The sequence below is a fragment of the Cannabis sativa genome, chromosome 7 (genome assembly GCF_029168945.1).
Source record: "Cannabis sativa cultivar Pink pepper isolate KNU-18-1 chromosome 7, ASM2916894v1, whole genome shotgun sequence".
In the NCBI taxonomy this organism is placed as follows: Eukaryota; Viridiplantae; Streptophyta; class Magnoliopsida; order Rosales; family Cannabaceae; genus Cannabis; species Cannabis sativa.
The window spans coordinates 59,826,824-59,844,449 of NC_083607.1; the positions used below are offsets into that span (position 1 = coordinate 59,826,824).

General features: G+C 30.1%; 2 protein-coding genes and 1 long non-coding RNA gene across 3 annotated transcripts; 1 reads left to right on the plus strand and 2 right to left on the minus strand.

Annotated features, from left to right (window-relative positions):
- The first annotated feature begins 7,672 nt into the window (after positions 1–7,672).
- LOC133039923 (uncharacterized) lies at positions 7,673–8,386 on the plus strand. The gene is made up of 2 exons (XM_061119051.1): positions 7,673–7,826; positions 7,922–8,386. Exons 1-2 carry the CDS (start codon positions 7,692–7,694, stop codon positions 8,348–8,350), a joined length of 564 nt encoding a protein of 187 aa, XP_060975034.1. The 5' UTR covers positions 7,673–7,691; the 3' UTR covers positions 8,351–8,386.
- A 219-nt stretch (positions 8,387–8,605) lies between these two features.
- On the minus strand, positions 8,606–9,234 carry LOC133039924 (uncharacterized). Its single transcript, XR_009688878.1, has 2 exons — positions 9,185–9,234; positions 8,606–9,105 (listed from the first exon to the last, which is right to left on the minus strand). It is a non-coding gene; the product is annotated as an uncharacterized LOC133039924 (long non-coding RNA).
- Positions 9,235–10,364: 1,130 nt separating this feature from the next.
- On the minus strand, positions 10,365–13,253 carry LOC133039788 (uncharacterized). The gene is made up of 7 exons (XM_061118741.1): positions 12,990–13,253; positions 12,700–12,743; positions 12,289–12,298; positions 12,008–12,166; positions 11,655–11,822; positions 10,995–11,312; positions 10,365–10,898 (listed from the first exon to the last, which is right to left on the minus strand). The coding sequence occupies exons 1-7, from the start codon at positions 13,251–13,253 to the stop codon at positions 10,413–10,415; spliced, it is 1,449 nt and encodes a 482-aa protein (XP_060974724.1). The 3' UTR covers positions 10,365–10,412.
- Positions 13,254–17,626: the final 4,373 nt, after the last annotated feature.

The following is a 17,626-nucleotide window of genomic DNA, read 5'->3' on the forward strand; positions in this document are numbered from 1 at the left end:
TGTGGACTAATAAAATCATGCTACAGGTACAAAGTGATAGATTTATTTAGTATTTAATAGCTAAAATTAACGGAAGAAATACTGACAAAATAATTGTATAAGTTAAAAACTTTAGTCATAATTTTTCCAACTTAAAAGTTGATTTAATAGTGCTAAACTTAAATGTTCAAGAATTTGACCACAAATTACCTTAATTAAATTAGCACCTCTCCCTAGACTATCTACTACACACCAACCATCATATTTTCACATGCTATGTTTTTGTTAAGAGTATTGTTATGAGGCACTAGTAGTACTTGATACTAGTGGTATCTAGTACCTTCTAGACATGTCAATTGATTAACGATACTCTCTAAAAGTTATTATATTAAACTATATGAGACTTAATATTTAATTGTACAAATAGCGATATTAATACATAAGAGGATACTAGGTACTATTAGTGTCTTTTAGTATTTATCTTATGTTAAATCGAGACAATAAAGTTCTCTTTAGTCAGCCATTTGTGGGTCCTACTTAGGTAACTTTATTATTATTATTAATTAGTTTAAAATAAAGCAATTAATTCGAGGTGTAATTCTTCTTTATTAGTATAGTAGATGCATGTGTGTCTAAATCAGTTATATATATATATATACTAGTCATTAAGTGTTAAATAAATGGTCACGTACTCACGTGACATTCCCTTATTAGTCTAGTCACTAAATTTTTATTTTTTATTTAAAAATTTATTTAAATATATCAATAAGAAAATATCACGTGAATAATGATGATTTGACACGGTCAAGTACCTACAGAAATATTAGAAATATAACTTATACATTATTACGGTCAAATATTAAACTTATATTTATCTGTAGTTAAATTTAAATATATACGTCTCAAATTACTCTATTATTAAATCAATAATAATATAGTTGAAAAGTTAAATGCATTATATATTATTTATTTATTTACATTGGTGGAGCAGTTTTCGAAGTTAAAACAATTTTTTCAAGAATTACTACTAAATTATGTTTATGTGATATTATATATATATATATACTTGTAAAAAGTTACGTGCGAGGCACGTATACTAAATTTTATGCTAGTTTTTTTCTACGTTATTAAAAAGTGATACAATTAAAAATTAAAAAAAATATTATTAGTTATTAGGTTCAACATCATTACCCTGTGTTCATTTTTAAGAAAAAAACATATTTATGAAATAATAATTTGTTGCAACGCGAGTACAGGCAAAATTCAAAAAATATAGCATTTATTAATAGAGTATTGACAATTTCAACAGTAAATTAACTGATTGTATACTTTTTTGTCTGCTAACATTAAGCTTTTGATATTTGAGTGGTGAACTCTTATTTGTCCGCTTTTCAAATTTTTTTAACACTCTCATTTTATTCTTCCAACTTTCTGTAGTTGGAGTGATGTCCTTAATTGTTGTATATAGTGTAGTCATTTATTCACCTGTTTTCAAATAAAACAATAGATATACAAAATAAAATTAAATATAACTAAGCTCATATTAAAATCAATCTCACATTTCAATATAGTAAAAGATTTTTAAATTGATTCATTCTCACTTAATAATAATTGTGACAGACCTAACGAATAATAATATTATGTTACCTAATAACAAAATAGGAATCCACCAAACAACATTATGAAAATTTATTCCAGGTATAATTATATAAATCTATTACTCATTGAAGTCTATAAGAAACTCTAAAAAGCTCACAATACGAAATTTCACATCAAAAATTTAAAAATGATCAACTATGTAGCAGGAATAATAATACAATAACCATAATTGCCTAGTCATATACAGTCTTAAAACTTAAAAGAGTGGCATTATTCATTCAAGTTTCGACTAAGTGTTTCTGAGTTTGAGTTATAATATTGTGTCATGTGTTTATGTCTAAATATTATGTGTCTCTGGCTAATCTAGTGAAGAAGATTGAAGTTTTGATTCTCAATAAATAGAATGAATATAAGTGTATACTTTGTAGTAGGTCATTATTGTGTCATTTTTAAGTTAATGTGTCATCTTGAAAATAATTCATTAATAAATAGAATGGAGTCAATCTAAAAATATTTTTCTACCTGTAGAGCTATTAAAAGATGAGTCCACACGAAATTTTTTGATTGGTTGGTAATTTTAAAAAATCTGTTTGGTTTGGTTTTTACTTTTTAATTTTTAAAATTGTATTTTCAAAATTAATAAACTATTTTATTTTTATTAATAAATCATTTTATTTTTAATATAAATAAAAAGTCACCCATGAATTTCTCCTATTATATAGGCACACTTTATATAGAATATAAATAATTATATAATATTCTTCGCTTTTATTTATTTATATATATCACAATTGGTATTTTTTTTTTCCTCTCTCAATGCGATTCTTTGAGTGTGTTTACTGAGAATATTTAATGATTAATAATCTCTTCTCATTATTTCTTAGTTTACTATGATTTTGAACTACATTTGTGTTTTTGCTACTTTTTCTGTTCATTGTGATCTTGAACCACAATGAAGTATTTTAAATAATATAAATAAAATGGACGATTATTTTATATATATATATATATTTTTAATTTCTAGAGTTATAGTTGTGATTATATATAGAGTTAAAATATGCTAAATGTCAATTCAAATATTAATAGGATTGTTTTATTATTATTTTATTATATATAAATAATATTTTATTATTTTATCAAATAAAAATAAAAAGTTACCCATAAATTTCTCATAAACCAAGAATTTCAGTTATATAGGCACACTTTATATAGAAATAGATATATGAGAATTTCTTTTAAATGTCAAACCAGGTCACGTGAGACTTAGTTTTAAGGAAATAATTAATAAATATTAATTCAATAACATCTCTCTCTCAATAACACTTGCACATGTAATGTACCAATATATTATTTCCACATTTATTAAAACTTCAACCCCAATGTTCAAAAATTAGTAATTATTTATTTTAGAGAAATTGTACTAAAGGGTAGGACTTTTACCATGTATAATATCAGATTATTAATATAATTTAATATCGAGTTTTATATATTTTATTTTAATAAAAATTAAAGAGAACTGCTAATCAATTATATATAAAATGTCGCTTCATAGTAATATTAGATACTTTAATACCACATAACAATATTCTTTATTTTTATTTCTTTTTTATGAGAATTTAATGTCTTAATAAGATCATAAATTACACATATATCCTTTATACATGTATATTTTATTTTAGTGATTTTGAGTTTGAAAAATACTTAGTCTCATATAATTTAATTTAATAATTATTATAAAATATTGCTAACTATTTACAAAATACCACCTGTAAAAAGTAGAAACACCATTGATACTTAACAATAATACTCTCGAAATTTACATATGCATGAGTCACATCATTTTTAATAAATACATATTATTATTTGTATAATTATATATTATATAACTTATTTGAGTTACAACTATTAGACCATCTCTAATATAAAATTTAAATGTTATGCTAAATTTAACAATAAAAGTAAACAAATACTATATTTACAATAATATTTATTTTCTTAGTACTCGTATCACCTATTTACTAATAATAACCTAGTAGCTCTTATTTATCGTGCTCATGTACAATAACATTTTAAAATACAAATTATGACAAAAAATAAAATAAAATCTTTTTAATAATCATTAATAAATTAAATATTTAAAAATTAGTTAATTAATGTCAATATTATAATTAAAAATATATATTAGTGCTTATTATTAATTATAAATCACAAAGGTGCAATAAAAAAAGTTGTATCTACTATGTGCTAAATTTTACATAATGTTATATTTTGTATTAAATTTAGAATATTTTTTTTTGGCATTTTAGCACAAGATTTAGTACACTATTGGCTCGTTTGGAACGCTGTATTAGGTCGTATTGTATTGTATTGTATTATATTAAATTGTATTTTATATAATATTTTTATGTAAAACTATATGTGACATTAACTTTTATGGACACATAAATATATAATATTTTAGTATAAATTAAAGTTTAACATAGTATTATATAAAAATATGATATATAATCCAATGCAATATAATACAATACAATACAATACGACCTAATACGACGTTCCAAACAAGCTCTATAAGAGCTAATTTTTAAAAATGACTAAAATACAATACACTACTATTTTAGCACTTAATTGGAAATTTAGTCCTCTTCTTAATTATATGAAATTAGAAATTTAACATTAATTAAGTTGTAACTATTTTCAGGTTAACATTGATCGTTTTGTAGATTTATAGTACAATTAGTAACTATAATGAATATATGGTTAAAACTAATATATAGATTAGACCATTTCCAACAAATTATCTTAAAAAAATGCTAAATTTTGCATAATTAATATATTATAATATCCATTTCAAAAAAAATATATATATATTATAATATTTAGCATAATATTTAAATACTGCTAAATTCAAGCTATGGTATATTTGGATTACAATTATAATAATAACAATATTAATATAATTAAAAAATATCTATTAAAATCTTTTATTATAATGATAATATTTAGACCAATATTTTTTGTTTTTAATTTTAAGGATAAGGGAAAATCAATGACCCAATATATAGATGTTTATAAATATTGGTGAGTAGCTATAGCTCTTTAATTTGAGTAGGTCACCAACATCAACCGTAAGAAGTAATAAGTAATTATAATAATTAGGGATATTATTTTATATATTATGTTTAAAATTTTTTTAATTTACGATTTAAGTTGGTCTAGTAATTTTTAGGGAAAAAAACAGGAATATTCTAAAAATGGAAAAATATTACAACAATACTGTGGGCCGGCCCAATGAACATTTGTACAGCCCAAAATGAAAATATTACAAAAATACCACTTGCCCTTACCTTCAGCCGCACGTCACAAACGGAGAGGATGAATGAAGCTCCATCGATGCAGTCGGCCACGCAACCAGAATGAAACCAGATCGAACGTAAAACAACTGTAAATCCCGTCGAATTTCAATAGGAAACGAACAAATCCAACGATCTAAACAGAAATTTTTTTAAAAAAAAGAGCAGGACAACCGTGGAGAAACTGAATTTCAACATTTGATTTCGGTTTTTATAGTGCAATATCACTCAAACGATCGTCGAAAATTCAGATTGAAGCAATGTAAATATGTATTGAACAGATCTGGAGCTCCCCCTCAAATCCAAAAAAAAGGTATGAACTGAATTTTTTTTTCAACAATGATACACATCATTTTTAGTTGCATTCTGGTTGATTCAATGGTGTGCAACAGGCAATACATATGGTAAAAACCAATAAACAAGAACTGATTATGATTAAGGAAACAAGGGATACTAATAACTTTTTTTTTTTTTTTTGCGTTGGCTTACAGTTGCATTATCGTTTGAAAATGGTTTCGAAATCATGAAGAAGTGTTATATGACAAGTACCAAGAGCTAGCATATATACAAGGTAAGATATATGTTAATGGTAGCAAATTAGTTTTATAATAGTTGTAAATCGATCTGATTCGAATAAACATGATGAAAAATGACAATGCGTAATAACTATGTAATTTTGGGGATATAATTGTGGTTTTTCAGTTGGTTTACAGTTGCATAATCATTTAATAATAGTTTCATTACGTTTTTTGCAGGAATTTATTGTGGAAAAGATAGAGTACAGAACAGTTTGAGAAATGGTTAGTTTCCCAAAATTTAAATGAAGTTTCTTAATAGTTTTATTCTCGTTTCTTTGTAGTTTATTAACTACCAAAAAAATGGCAAAATCAGGAATCTGGACAGGAAATACAATGCTTGAACAAAGGAACAGAGATAGTAGTAAGTTTGTACTCTATTTCATAACATAATAAAACCAGTTTTAAAATTCGTTGCCTCGGACTAATAACCATTGCAAAAACACAGGAAAGGAAAGACATTCCATTCCTAGTCTTCTACAATGGAAAATTTGATGATCGAATGAATTATGAAAATTATGAAGCCAGTGGACACTACATTTCTGCCAATTGTAACTATGAAGATTTGCAACAGAAACTCAAAGATGCCCTGGAATGCAACCAAGAAAACACTGTTTTGCAACTGAAATATCAAGTGAAGGAAGGATACCAACCATTGAGGATAAAGGATGATCAAAGCCTGCATTTCTACATACAACTCAAACTGAAAGACCCCGACTTCACAACATACCCAATGTGTGTGAATGTCATCAACAACCCAACAACAACCATCGATGCAACATTCTTTGGAAATGACAATTCATTAATTACACATAGAAGCGCCTTCCAACCAATCGAATACAATGCAGCAACAACAGAAGACTCAACAAATCAACAACATATAATTGAAGCAAGAGTACGGAATTTGGGGAAGAAAGTTTTGACTTCATGGACTCTGCAAAACTTGTGGCAGAGGAAATGGTTGAGCAACTGGAAAACAACAGAAAAAAGGAACCAGAAATCACAGATTATGACGAACTACTAATCACGGATCCGCATCATCCGTAAATAGAAGAAGCACAAATATACAAAGACAAAGAAACACTGCAGAGCGTGCTTGGTTTCTATGCAATTAGGAACAACTTCCAATTCAGAGTTAAAAAATCATGTGCAAGAACATACAAGATTTGTTGTTTGGATCCAAAATGCAAGTGGGCACTAACAGCATCCAGAAACGGGCCAACAAAGTCATTCATCATTCGAAAGTACGACAGAAAGGTGATACACACTTGTGATCTAAACATCAGATTTGCCGACAAGAGACAAGCTACAACGAAATTGATTGGAAACTACATCAAGCCACGGTTCACCAACATAAAAACAACTCAAACGCCACAAGACATCCGAGGAGAAATGAAACACAAGTATGGGGTCGAATGAACTACATGAAAGCATGGAGAAGCACAGAGCACGCGCAAGAAGAATTACGAGGAAAAGCCAACGAATCATACAAAGTTGCTGCCGGTTTTTTGCACATGTTGCAAAAACTAATCCCGGAACAATAGTGCACATGGAAACAGAGGATGACAACAGCTTCAAGTACTTGTTTGTCGCACTGGATGCATCAATAAAAGGATGGAAGAAATGCAAACCTATAATAGTTGTTGACGGAACTTTCCTTAAATCAACATATGGAGGTACACTGCTCTCTGCTTGTACACAGGATGCAAATGGGCACATTTTTCCACTAGCTTTTTCTGTTGTGGATTCAGAAAACAACAACTCATGGCAATGGTTTTTCACAAAAGTGAGAGAAACATATGGGATTAGAGAGGAACAGTGCTTGATCTCAGATAGACATGAGAGCATAAGTAAGGCAGCTTGTCAAGTATTTCCAGAAATCACACATTGCTATTGTGTATACCACCTGTTAAGCAACCTAAAAGCAACCTTCAAGAAGAATGCAAGCAAGCTGGATAAACCATTCTTCGGCAGCCGCAGCATACACAGAGAGGAAATTTGAATACCATATGAGCGAGTTGGACGGCTTGGACATCCGTGTAAGACCATATTTACAACAAGTTGGATACCACAAATGGTCAAGATACCACCGCAAAAACAACAGTATTCAACTATGACTTCAAACATTGCCGAATCTCTAAATGCGGCAAACTTGGCGCCTAGAGAGCTACCAATCACAACACTGATGGAGTCATTGAGAGCATTGATTCAACAATGGACATACACAAACAGGAAAAAAGCACAGAAAACAACAACATTTTTAACACCTACAGCAGAAAAGAAATTAGTCGACAACTTTGTGGAATCATTGACAGAAAATGTAATGACATGTTAAATATTTTAGTTGCATTTTAGTTTCTTTATAGTTTGTTTTTCGTTGTCATACATATTAACAGTTTTACACTTAATCCGCAGGTAAAACCAATAAACGAGACCATGTTCGAAGTCATTGAACTAACCAGATCATGGGTCATCAACCTCAAGGAGAAAACATGCAGTTGCAACAGATTCCAACTTGATGAGTTACCGTGTGCTCATGCGCTTGCTGTTATAAAAGAGATGAACTTGAATGTTTACAACTACTGTTCGGGTTATTACACCACGCGAACATGGCTTGAAACATACAGCGGCTCAACATATCCGGTACATAATCACACAACTTGGGATGTGCCACAAAACATAAAAGATATCATTGTTCTGCCACCAAACCAAAAAATAAGATCCGGAAGACCAAGGAAACGAAGGTTTTTATCTGAATGGGATACAAAAAAACATAACAGGTGCGGCAAATGTGGACAACACGGACACAATCGAAAGACATGCAACAATCAAGCAATAAAATAGATACATATGAAATATTTGAATTGTTTAATTTTGTGTGCAAATTCAAACGAAGTTGATCTGTGATGCTCTAAATACATGGGATTTCATTTTTATGAAATTTGAAACAGTTTTTTAATAGTTTCAAAATCGTTTTGTTACAGTTGCGACCCTTTGTAAAATATTAAGTACCGGAATGACTTATTCTTTACAGTTTTAAAGGCAGTCAGTCAATAATTGATAAAACATAACTTGAATAAGGGAAAATAGTTAACGGAATACGAAGAATAAATATACATTCATAGCACTATTTAGGAAAAATGAAAACATAGTTTGTATTTAGTTGGTTAATAGTTTCTCCATAGTTGTGCGACCGTATATAAGAACTTGAACAATTAAAAAAACACACAACTTTGGGAAATACAAACCTATACAATAAAGATATTATAAGGAGTGAATGTCAAATATCCTAAAAGTTTTAAACCAGCTACATAGTTTTAAACACACAACAACACTAAAACTTGTCAAGTAAATAGATTCAACAAATAACATAATAGAGCCACCAAATTAAAAGTTCCTATTTCTTCAATTTAGATGCCTTAGAAGACTTGGATTGCTTCTCATCATCGCTGTCAATACTTTCGTCAATTTTCCTTTGTCCGTACGAGTAGAAAAGTGAAGCAAGTCGGGTTCGATAAACTTCGATGTCAAAGTCTGCAGGGACATCCTTTCCGTGTATAAAGAATTCAGCAAAGGCAGCAACATATGCTCCACAATCACTGTTAAAAAACATAGAGAAAAAATAAACAGATTAGAAACTAAAAAACAACATAAAAGAAACTTAAAAGAAACACTCACTTCTTCTGCTGAGACGCAAGACCACTAAGCTCCACGATTCTGAATGGAGCCAGTAGGTCGAAACCGAGGCAGAACTTGTGCTCTATTCTTCCAGAACCCAAGTAAATCGAAAAACAAAGGCAACAACACGGAATAAGCCTTCATCGCATTCCTAGCTGCGGCATTCATCTTCGCGGTTCTCAAAGAATTGTACAGAAATAACGTCCTTTCGTGCACGTCAAGACGCCCAAAAACCCAATGACTTTCCCTTCTTAAATTGATGATGAAAAGCACGTGATCGGCTTCATACCAAGGCTTGGAACAGGGAATGCGCATACCTCGGATGTAATGCGCAATTGGGTGGGCAGCGTGAATGTGTGACATCTTAGTCTTCATTGACTTGGCCTTGTTAAATTTGTGGTACAATGCTTGGATGGAATCATCAAAAAGACAATCAGTGGTTGCGAAATTCAACGTCACAGCGGAAGAATACTTACCTTTTTTCCGAAGGTAATAGAATATGGTGTTCATATGCTGAGAAAAAAAAACAACACAGAAACACAAATGAAAAGGTTTAACAACTGTAAAAAAACTGAAATGTAGTATCAAAACTAAAAAACATTTATAAAGAAACTAAAAATAAACTACCATAAGTACAATATAAATTGGAAACTTTACCGAGTCGTTCATAAACATGTCGCATGTGGCCAAATGGTAAAACCAAGTTTTATCCTCAACATAATCAACACCTAGCCTAAAACCCGGGGTAAATTTCTTTGCGCCGTCTTCATAACAATTATAATGCCTACAACAACAAAAAAAACGACAAAAAAAACGGCATTAAAACAAAAGAATAAACTGGAAAAAAAAATAATACAAAAACAGATTTAATAAAAAACAGTCACCTGGGATGTTTAAGCAATCCTTCACCAATCCAAGAGTCAAATTTTGCCTCAATCTCGGTAGATACGGGATCAGCAAAAGCATCATTAAGAGCATAAAGGCCCTTCACATAAGTCACCATTTTGAAATCCCTATCATCCCCAGCAGACTGAGAACCTGAGGACATAAGCTCCATTGGAGTGCTCCCGACATCGCCAGGACCCGAAATCAACAAATGGAGATTTCAAGGCCGGAGCACGCTTCCTCTTATCCAACAGAGGTGTATCGAGAGACGGTATCCTCGGTTCTTCATCGCATGAAGGGCATCTGACTTTTCACCAACAACATCTGGATTGGGTGCGGGGACCTAAAAAATAAAGAATGCATTAAAACAGTTGCAAAACATACTAGAAACTAATGAGCAACCAAAAAGAAACCTAGTTTTTTTGAAAACAATTAAAAGTAAACTTACATTGATTTTAGCAACAGCCTCCAAGCCAGCCAACACAACTTGATCATCATCTATTACAAGCTGGCTCAATCCATCAAAGAAATCGTCCCCCTTCAATCGAGACTCATCGCCCTTCGGCTTCTCAACATCCTTAACATTTTTATCACTCCCTCCAACATCCTCAGAAGGATTCACATCAGCAGAAGGGACAGCAGTAACAGCCTTGTCAGCATCATCAGCATCCCCACCAACTTTAACCAACTCACCACCATCGTCGGAGTCGGAATCAATATTTTCTGGATCAGGAAATTGCTTGTCATCATCCTCGGCATCATCATCATCATCATCATCATCAGGATCATCATCAGAATCTTGAGTTACTAATTCATCCGATGACTTTCCCTGTATCAGCCAACATAAATGAAACTTAAATAAAACAGTAAAGAAACTATACAAAAAAAAATAAAAAAACCTAAACAATAAAATAAGAATAAATACCTCGTCAGAAGGACGACGATGAATGGCATTAACCTTCTCTTGGATATCCTTAATTACAGTCATTACGGATTTGAAATTAAAATCAACAAAACACCTCAACGAAATGAAGTCCTCGGCCAATGATGATTGATTCGAACTGAGCATCTCCAGCTTAGATTTCATCCAATCAATATCTGCTGAATCAGACTTCTTTGAAGATGAGCCACCCTCGAAGGATTGCTTCGCTACACCACGTTCATCAATAGATTCATCGAGAAATAGACCGTCAAGTTGAAGCTGCCTCTCTTCATCAGTAGGACGCATGTTTTTTATCTTCAACTGAACAGCATAATTAAACATAATATGAAAAAATTAAAACAATTGGAAAAACCAAAAAACAACAACATATATTAAACTTAAAAGAAACAGGAAAAAAACGGTAAAGAAACTGTAAAGTACCTTCTCCAAAGGTAAATCAAAAATCTTGCCCATCAAGTCTCAAAGGGTTGGATTTTTGGTGACGATGGTGTTGCTCCGGTTCGGAATCCCGGGAATAGAAGATGAAACTCTCTTACGTAAAGAGTTCACCATTGCAGGACAGCATTCATAAAACCAAACAGTAAAAACCCAAGGACATCCCAATGCCCTATACCAGCCATCATATTGGCCTCCCTTCTCTGCCTTTCTATTTTTCATAATGATCCCATGCTCAATCCGACCTTTGAATGAGTCAATTGTCAATTCAAATGATTCCCTACCCCAACAATACTCATCCCACCGACCGCTATCAACTACATCTAGAACAAACCTAGACACTTCTTTGTCAGGAGTATTGCTAAGAAGAAAACACTGAATGAAATACAAAACAGCCATTTTCAAACCAATAGACTCATCCAAACCCCACCGAGCTACCCAAAAAAGCATCCTCGATGGGTTTGTTGTCAATAGTTTTTACACCACGGAAACATGTTTCTACCAATTGATTTGTTTCTGTGAAAACAACAACTTGTTGCAATCACCGAAACAATCTAAACCGAAATAAGGTAAAATTCTTCGGCACTAAACCGTATGCAACGGCCAGCAACCTTAGCCCAAAACTCCTTAGGATTAGGCTGTAAAACTTCCCTTAGTAGTAAACTATGAACGACTTGTGGGTGAAAAACAAACTCAGGCATATCCAGAAAATGCCCAAACTGAGTTTGACGAAACAAAGAAAGCAAATTAACAGATAAAGTGTTTTTAATATTATTTATCACAGAATACACACTGGTGCACACACACTTAGATCTGTAAAAATCAGAAGGACTAAATTTACAGTCCCAAACCTGCAACATAACAAAAAAGGGCCAATATAAATTATAAATCCTGAGTTAAACAGTATGAAAACTGTAATACAACTACAAACAAACTAAAAACAAACTATCAATGGCAAACAACTACACAGAAAATAACAGCAAAGACCTTAAATCGTTTGGAAACATAAAAAAAACAGTAAACAACTAACCCTAAAAGAAATCGAAAAATGCAGTATAAAAAGAACAACAAAACTATATTAAAACAACAAACAAACTAAAAAACATATACAACTATAGAAAAATATAGAGCAAAGATTTGAAAATCGTTTTGAAATCTAAAATATAACAGCAAACAACTAAACCTAATGAAAATCGAAAACACATCAAAACATACCAGTAACAAACTATTAAAAAACTGAAAAGAAACTAACGAAGAATGATTGAAAACACCAAAAACGAAAACAAAACACATAACCTGTAAGCACAAAAAAACACTAAAAATAAAGAAAACAAAACAAAATTAAAGAACAACACCCAGACCAGAATCAAATGAAAAGATCAAAAGCAACAATAAATAACTAAAAAATTTAAAAACATGAAACAAAATGCGCAAATGAAACCCTAAAATCACACAAAGCAAAATGAACATGAAAACGCCAAAAATCTGGGTAAAGCAGAAATGGAAGAAAAGGGGGAAACGAAAATAAAACTAAAAACCAACCTCAGTCCGATCTTCAGAATGTGTAATAGATTTTTGAAATTTTTTCCCAGAAATTTCTGGAAGCGAGGACTCCTCCAAGTTCAGCTTCGATTTCTTCGAAGAAGTGGGTTTCACACGCTTCGGCATGGGAGCTTCAAAATCAGAATCAAAATCATCAATGATTGGGCGTTTACCCTTGGATTTGTTGGCCAAAGATTTCTTGCCCATTTTTGATTTCTTTTTGAGAACTGGAGAAGGGGATGAAGATGACCGAGTGATTGCCATGGTATAAATAAGATTGAAAAAAAATGAAACAGAGAGGGAAAAACAGTTGCTAAATCGTGGGCTAAGAGGAAGTTGAAAATTCGTGGATGAACCAAAAATAAGAGGGAAAAACATGATAAATTATGGGTGGTTAATGGAGGTTACTTGAATTCAAAATGAACTTAGAGAACAGAAATGAAGAATAGAAAATGAAATGAAAACAAAATGAAAAAAGAGAGGGAAGAGAGTATGATTTGATTGATGATGCATGGGGATAGAACACGTGTATGCATGGTATGATGAGTAAGTGGTAAATGTGTAATAAAAATAAGTTTGTAAGTATAAATGTAGTAATAGGCGTGTGAGGGTAATTATGTAATAAAGTGAGTAAAAAGGATTTTTCATGTAAAAATTTCTAATTTTTATGTAGATTGTTAAGTGAATTTTGATTGTGATTTAGATTATTTCGTTAATTGTTATGTAAGTTATTAAGTAAATTTGTGTAAAAATATAAAAAATACTATTTTAAAATATAAAAATAAAAAAGTTTTTAATAATTATAACAGTACATTTATTATTAATTACTAAATTAGATAATAATATATAGTAGCAATAGAGTAATCGTACATGCACTCATTATACAAATTACAATGTGAGTTTTTTTTTTTTTTCTAACCAATCATAATTAATTATCTTTATTAAAAATCATCATTGTGTCTAAAATAATATCATTATGCCACAATATATAATATTTAGATGCACCTATTATTATTACATTAAATCCTAAATATTCCTACAATAGTATATAGTATAAGACAGATCATCGTTATCGCATTAATTTATATATACTAGATAGATGTTACGTGACAAGTCATGTTAATTTTATTTTAATTTTTATTTTTTTTTAATATCATAATTTTAAAATTAATAATATTCAATGTAGTGATAATCATTGAAATTTGAAAGCATAATAGTAATTTAAATAAAAACAAAAATTACTATTATACTTTGTAATAGTAATTAAAAAAAATTATTATTCGTCCTAAATTTATCTTCGAAATTAATGAAAATGCTCATTTGGTTAAACTATCAAAACATTCAAATTTAATTTAAAATAATATTTAAAATTTAACTAATTCTAAATATCAAAATTTGAAAATAATTTTTAATAAAAAAATAAACAATATGAACAAATTTATTATTAATTGCAACACTTTAGGTGGAATAATTATATTTAGGTTTAAGTACTGCTGACCCTTTACGTGGCAACATCTAATAATTATATAGAATAGATATATATAAAATTTGGTGCACATCTATTAGGAACAAGTTGAAGAATTTTTTTTTATTTATTAATTAAAAATATTTTTATATTATATTTTATTAAAATATAATTACTTTTGTGAGTGAGTTGTCCAATATATTATCACCATGTACTTAAGTCTAGCACATAATTTACATTAACTTAAAGAGTATAATGGAGACATCTTTTATAAAAGTGGGTATATCTTAAAAAATATTGAAATAAAAGTAAAAATTAAAACATATAAGATAAAGTGAGTATACAATGTAATTTCTTTTATATATTATTATTGCATTCTCGTACGTGTTCATGATCAATTTGCCCACAGGCCACACCACATAAATTGTCAGCATCACATCACACCATATAAAAATTACAGATTAAAATTCTTTACGGTGCAGTTGTAGTTTATATTTTTGCCAAACTGCACAGTGCATCATGATTTGCAATTTTAAATTTAATAATCGTGTTTTAAATTACACCGTATTATATATTACAAAAATATACTTATTTTTACAATATATATATTTTTCATATTTAAACAACTCATATATTTATAAAGTCCAAACTATGCAATTAAATATATAATAGAACATCCATATAAATTATTTTCATTCTTTATTTTTTTTAATACATTACTATTGTTTTTTTTTTTGTTGAATAAGATTTTTTTTGTTGAAACTTTATTAAATTAATTTTAAAATTTTTATTATAATGTTTGATGTAGTGTAAATTTTCTAAATTGTACTATAATTTTACAGTGTAATTTTTATAATTTTAAGATCTTCTAGTGCAATTACAACTTGAGAAATTATAAAAACTACATATGCAGTTTATTTTGAAAAAATGACCAAAATCTACACTGCCAGCACCTTGAAATGGCACTGTAGCTGCTATTTTTTTTTTTTTTAAAATAATAATAATAATAATAATAATAATAATAATAATAATAATAGTTTATAACATTTAAAAGTAAATATAACTACTACTTGTACCTTATAGAATTATAGTAAGGCAACAATGACTCTGAATGTGTAACTAAAAGTAAATTTATATATGTACTGCTGACAACTCATTTATATATACTATATTTCTATTGGTTCAATTTTACCCAACCAATTAATGTTTATTTATTATGATCATAAAAAAAAACAAGTTATAACTGTATTAATTGAACTGTTCAGGGGTAATTAATGCAATTGGAGTGATTTATGGATAGAGTTGGATATCCCTACAATAAAGTTTAAACTTGAAGTTTGAAGTTGTTCAAATTATTACTAAAATGATAATTATGGTTATCATTGTGTATAAGATTTGTATAGTGTAAATGTTGTATATTTAAGACATGCTTATTGTTTTAATTAAATGAAAGTGTAACTTTGACATATTTAATGTTTAAAGTTAAGTGTACACTTTAAATATGTTTAATGTTAAATTAGTATTTAATTTTGATATATTTGGTATCAAAAATAAATTATACAACACCGAATAATCTTAAACTAGATCTTGGAAAACACTCTGATCCAAAAACTAAATTCAAAGAAAATTGAGATTTTCCCCTGCAAACCAACCGGTCGGTTCATTAGTGAACTATAATAGAATTGGTCGATCGATTCTGACAGACAAGAAAATTTCTAGTTTTCTTCCTCAAAACTGATCTAAAACTCCACCAAACCTATTTAAACTCTCTAGAACAGTTTTATATTATAAAAATAATGTACAGAAATCATCAATACTCAACAATTCAACACAATACTCAAATCACCATGCTTGAACCAAAATTAGTTCTTAAACTCAATTCCCTTAACTCTAAACTCAAACAACCAAGAAATCGTTCAATTCACACACAAACAGTCCCAAATTAAACTTAAAATACAATATGAACTCAAACCAAACTTTCAAATCCAAAATCATAAAAACTCCCACAAAACTTAACTCAAAACTTAGGAAATTAATTAAGAAAAGAAGAAGGGGACACTATTACAAAAAAAACGATTTTTGTGTCGATCAATGCTACGGGTCTACGACCATGACCAATGCAAAAAATAAAGGCAGAACTTTTGCTTCAGTTATCAACTGACCCAAAAAAATTAATATTTGCGTTGGTAGCTACTTCGACGTTAATTTGAAAACCGACACCAAAAAATTAATTTTTTATAAAACAAATTTATGTTATGCGTCGGTTATTAATAGACGTTAACATTGTTAGCGTCGTTTCATGACTGATGCTAACAATGTTAGTGTCTAATAATAACCTAAGCTAAATCATTTAAATTTTACAAACTCTATCTATTACATTCATCTCTCATTTTTTACCATTTCGAAACCAAGAGAGAACTTCTCTCTCTCTCTCTCTCTCTCTCTCTCTCTCTCTCTCTCTCTCTCTCTCTCTCTCTCTCTCTCTCTCTCTCTCTCTCTCTCTCTCTCTCTCTCTCTCTCTCTCTCTCTTCGAAAACCTCCATTAACGCCACCCCTCCTCAACCCTTCTCTTTCTCTTCAAAAATCAAAAACCTCCATTAACATCGGCCCCCTCCTCTTTCTCTCGGTGGTTTCGAACCACCCCCTCTCCGGCCCTCTTCTCTCGATGCGCACCCTGCCACCATCTTCATTTCCACGAGAAAAATGAGGGGTCTCTTTCTCTCTCTCTCTCTCTCTCTCATTCCTCATTTATTTTGAAAATGTTGGTTTGATTTCTTTTTTTTTTCGCAAGTTTGGGGTGGTGGCGTTGTTGTTACAGTACGCACCAGACCATGGCGGAGCCGTCACACAAACAAGGTATTTTCAATCTCTCTCTCTCTCTCTCTCTCTCTCTCTCGCAAATCTCTCAACACACTAAATCTGGTATTTTTTCCAGTTTCGAGGTGGTGGCACGCGATTGGGTTCTGGGATGATGAGTTCGATGTGGTGCATTGAACCGTCTCAAATCTGAAACCATCTTCGATCAGATCTATTTTTATTTTTTTTTTATTTTAGTTTGCATCAGTTATTAAATGAAGCAAACAATTTTGCTTCATTTAATAACAAACGCAAAATGTGTAATACTTTTGGAATCAGTTATTAAATGAAGCAAAAAAAAAAAAAATTAATGTCA

Bases quoted from the DNA above. Each gene is read 5' to 3' on its own strand.
- LOC133039923 (XM_061119051.1), top strand. From the start codon at position 7,692: ATGGAGTCATTGAGAGCATTGATTCAACAATGGACATACACAAACAGG. The intron at 7,827-7,921 runs GTAATGACATGT...CTTAATCCGCAG, and splicing joins TGGAATCATTGACAGAAAAT to GTAAAACCAATAAACGAGAC.
- LOC133039788 (XM_061118741.1), bottom strand. From the start codon at position 13,253: ATGGCAATCACTCGGTCATCTTCATCCCCTTCTCCAGTTCTCAAAAAG. The intron at 11,823-12,007 runs GTTTAGATTGTT...TATTTCATTCAG, and splicing joins AAGAATTTTACCTTATTTCG to TGTTTTCTTCTTAGCAATAC. The intron at 10,899-10,994 runs GTATTTATTCTT...TGGCTGATACAG, and splicing joins ATCGTCGTCCTTCTGACGAG to GGAAAGTCATCGGATGAATT.